General features: G+C 38.3%; 1 protein-coding gene across 1 annotated transcript; it reads left to right on the top strand.

Annotated features, from left to right (window-relative positions):
• Nucleotides 1-933: 933 nt before the first annotated feature.
• Nucleotides 934-1,662, top strand: LOC147512312 (uncharacterized). Its single transcript, XM_086598703.1, has one exon. The coding sequence runs from the start codon at nt 934-936 to the stop codon at nt 1,660-1,662; it is 729 nt and encodes a 242-aa protein (XP_086454829.1).
• Nucleotides 1,663-4,148: the final 2,486 nt, after the last annotated feature.

Below are 4,148 nucleotides of genomic sequence, written 5' to 3'. Positions count from 1 at the left end.
TATAACTCTCTGTGTTTTTTTTCCAAAAACTCTACGTGAGAATCTCCTTTTTATTTTTTAAAAACCCCCACCGAAAAACAAGGATGAAAGTTATCTATTTACCTACGGGGCTTTTATCCTTAACTAATAGTTATCATATATTTTGTTTTACCTATTATTATTATTATTATACTAGGAAAAAAATAAAAGAAAAAGACGGGTTGTTATAGCTAGTATCCTGCCTTTGTTAGGCGTGCCAACACCAATAGCTATTAGCTTGACACCAACCGAATCAAACCGTGACTTTGAATCTTTGAGTGCTGAAGCAAATTCCTAGCTTAAAATTTTCAAATAGAAGGAGATCAAGGATAATTTAGGAAGCTAAATATGTCTAAAATCATTTTATTTATTTATTTTAAAGTTGGGGTACGGGAGTGTCTTTATAGGTGTATCCAATATCACCCTAAACCAACAAACATGTGTATTTCTTCTTCATCTTCTTCCCGCAAAAACGTGTTAATAACAATAATATCATCTTCTTGTTCTCTTGCGTTTTTCATATTTTGATTTCTATTTTTTGTTTTGTTTCCTTTTCCTTTTTTATTTCCATTCTAGTTATTAGTTATGACATATGAGGGACAAACTAGTAAAATCTGGAATTTTGAGAATTTTGTGTGAGGTGTAACTACCATTTGTTTGTGGAAAAAATGAGACGTGTGTGACTGATAATTCCCTTGGAGCGTTTGGAGGAACCAACGCTTAGATAAAAAAATCACTCCACTGTTTGCTCTACTTCATTTTTTTTTAAAAAAAAAACTATTATTTGCAAAAAGAAATCACAACAATTCTTCCAACGTCATTCATCACCACTACACTCCACAAGACAACTCCGCGTTCCCAAAATCTATTTCATTAGATGAGTCCAACTATACCATATGGACTCCTCTCATGCGGATGCGTATTGGAACAAGGGGAAAGATTGGTTTTTTAACTGGCGCAAAGGTTGAACCGGATATGAATTCGACCGAATATGAAGGTTGGGCAACAGACAATGAAAAGGTGCAAAGTTGGCTTATTGATTCTATGGAGATTTCTCTTATGGATCGATATATTCGTCTTCCTACTGTAAAAGATATTTGGGAGGCTGTGGAGAAGACCTTCTATGATGACTCTGATGAAACTCAAATTTTTGAATTGAATACGAAGTGCTTTGTAGCAAAGGAGAATGGGAGACATATTCCTTCCTATTACAACGAATTGGTGGCCATGTTCCAGGAGATTGATCAAAGGGTGACCTCCCAGAATAACAATGTTGCAGCTGTAGTCCAAGACACGTCAACAATGTCCAAATTGTGGGTTCATATATTTTTGCATGGACTCGATTCAGAATATGATCAGTCGTGGAGAGATTCTTCAATAAGGACCCTAAATTTTCCTTGGAGCAAAGCTTTGCTTACATTTCGAAGGTGCAATCGGAGAAACAGGCTATGGGGCTCTGTATCAACTGAATCATCTGTCTTGGCTGTTCATAGCAAGACAATTACTCCACCCGGTTTCTCTGGGTCTTCACGCAATCCTAAAGGTAAATCCAATCCTTATGCAGATAAAAAGTGCAGTGTTTGTGGAGAATTGGGTCATAGCAAGGAGAGATGTTATGAAGTGATTGGCTATCCTGATTGGTGAGACTTCACAAAGAGACCACGAAAGAATATAAGCAAGGCTGCTATTGCTAATGCTGTGCATGGACATCCAGACTATGCTTCGGCTAATGTAACTCAATCAGGTATGAATGGTAAGGTTATTTCGAATAGTACATGGATAATTGATTCGGGTGCATCTGACCATATAACAAATGACCCTAGCCTTATGGAAAGTCTTAGAGCTTCATCTCAAACCATTGTTTCTACTGCAGATGGCACTCCAACTCCGATTAGCAGAAAAGGTTCTATTGTGTTATCTAAAACCCTCACTCTTGAATCTGTTTTAGTTGTTCCATCCCTTGCTTATAATCTATTGTCTGTTTGTCAAATCATTCTAGCACTTACATGTACTGTGACGTTCTATCCATCCTTCTGTGTTTTTCAGGACATTCTGACTCGACAAGTCCTTGGTTATGGTGTTAGAAGGGGGAAACTGTACTATCTGGATTTGACAGAAACTAGAGAGAAACAAAAGAATTCTCTGGGGCAAGCTAATCAGGTCAATAGGGTCGAGAATGCAAAAAAAGTTGTGTGGTTATGGCATCGTAGGTTAGGTCATCTTTCGTTTAGTTATCTTAAGAGATTGCAACCTCAGTTATTTTCGGTTGGTAGTGATTCCGAAGTTTCATTGTGATATTTGTGAACCGCCAAGAGCCATCGTATTTCATATTCACCAAGTTTTAATAGATGTCTTGTTCCTTTTATGAAAATTCATTCTGATGTTTGGGGTCCTGCCAAAGTTTCTTCTTTTTTTGGAGTTCGCTATTATGTGACTTTTATTGATGATTGCACTCGCATGACTTGGGTGTCATTACTGAAAAACAAAAATGATGTATATGAGATATTTACTGGTTTTTACAAAATGGTGGCGACATAGTATCAACAATCTATTAGGGTTTTTCAGTCTGATAATGGTGGCAAATTTGTGAATGGTCTCATGTCTAAATTTTGCCGGTCAATTGGAATTTGTCATCAAACCTCCAATTCTGGTACCCCCTAACAAAATAGTTTAGCAGAACGGAAGAACAGACAGTTGTTGGAAGTTGTTCGTGCTTCCTTGTTTGGCATGAATGTACCTCGATCCTATTGGGGTGAAGCAGTGAAATCAGCAGCCTATGCTATAAACCGTACTCCCTCACGGGTAATTGAGTTCCAGAATCCTTATCAGAAACTCCATATACTTTTGTCCATCCCATCCATGCCTGACTTGGAGCCTCGGGTGTTTGGATGTACAACTTATGTCCATATCCCACAACCAGAATAAAGTAAACTTGATCCTCGTGCGAAGAAGTGTATTTTTGTGGGTTATGCCGAGTTTCAGAAAGGGTATAGGTGTTATGATCCAATTACTGACAAGATGCATATATCTCTTGATGTCTCATTCCATGAATTCACCCCCGTACTTTCGGGGAGTTTCCCAGTCTTCCCTTCAGGGGGAGAGTGCCGGTGAAGGGAATCCTGATGTCTTTGGGGACTTGGAACACTTGGAGGAACGATTTGAAGTTCCTAAAGCAGAAATTGATCCTGTAGCAGTAGAGACAGAAGCACATGATCTGGATGTATCTGAAACTGTAGTACAAGACATTTCCCCTTCTACATCAATAACTAAAGATCTCGATCAGAATGATCCGCCTCAGGTACCTCCTATAACCGTTAATGAATCTGTTGGGTTAGAAAGTCTTGAACCTAGACAATCACAAAGAACTAGTAAGGGAGTTCCTAAAAAGAATATGAACCAGACATCAAAGCCACCGCCAAATACCGGTATAGCTAACTCTATGTCTAACCATAGCCTTTCTGAGTCACATGTACTTGTCATAAATCAATTATCTATTGTATCTATTCCTAGTAACGTGCAGGATACTTTGAAAGATCCAAAATGGAAGAAAGCAATGAATTAAGAATTGGAAGCCCTTCAAAAGAATGTAACGCATGGAAGGTAGTTGATATGCCTGTTGGAATAAAGACTGTTGGATGTCGTTCAGTGTTTACTGTGAAGCTTAATGCAGATGGAACTATTAATAGATATAAGGCGAGATTGGCTGCCAAGGGATACACACAGCGTTATGGAATTGATTATGAGGAGACTTTCACACCTGTGGCGAAAATCAATACGGTCCGAATTTTAATTTCGCTTGCAGTAAATAAAGATTGGCCCTTACACCAGCTTGATGTGAAGAATGTATTCCTAAATAGGAATTTGGAAGAAGAAATATACATGGATATGCCTCCAGGTGTGAAGAACCATCCCAAAGATGTTGAGAAGGTGTGTAAACTGAAGAAGGCTTTGTATGGCCTAAAACAGTCTCCAAGAACTTGGTTTGGAAGACTTACACAGTCAATGAAAGTTTTTGGGTACAAACAGAGCAATTCTGACTATACCTTGTTTATCAAACACAAGGATGGTAAGATTACAGCTCTAATTGTGTATGTTGATGACATGATCGTTACAGGGGATGATCCGAAGGA

This window comes from Coptis chinensis, chromosome 3 (assembly GCF_015680905.1).
Source record: "Coptis chinensis isolate HL-2020 chromosome 3, ASM1568090v1, whole genome shotgun sequence".
Classification (NCBI taxonomy): Eukaryota; Viridiplantae; Streptophyta; class Magnoliopsida; order Ranunculales; family Ranunculaceae; genus Coptis; species Coptis chinensis.
The sequence above is the reverse complement of the archived record's forward strand: the minus strand, read 5'-3'. Positions and strand labels throughout refer to the sequence as shown.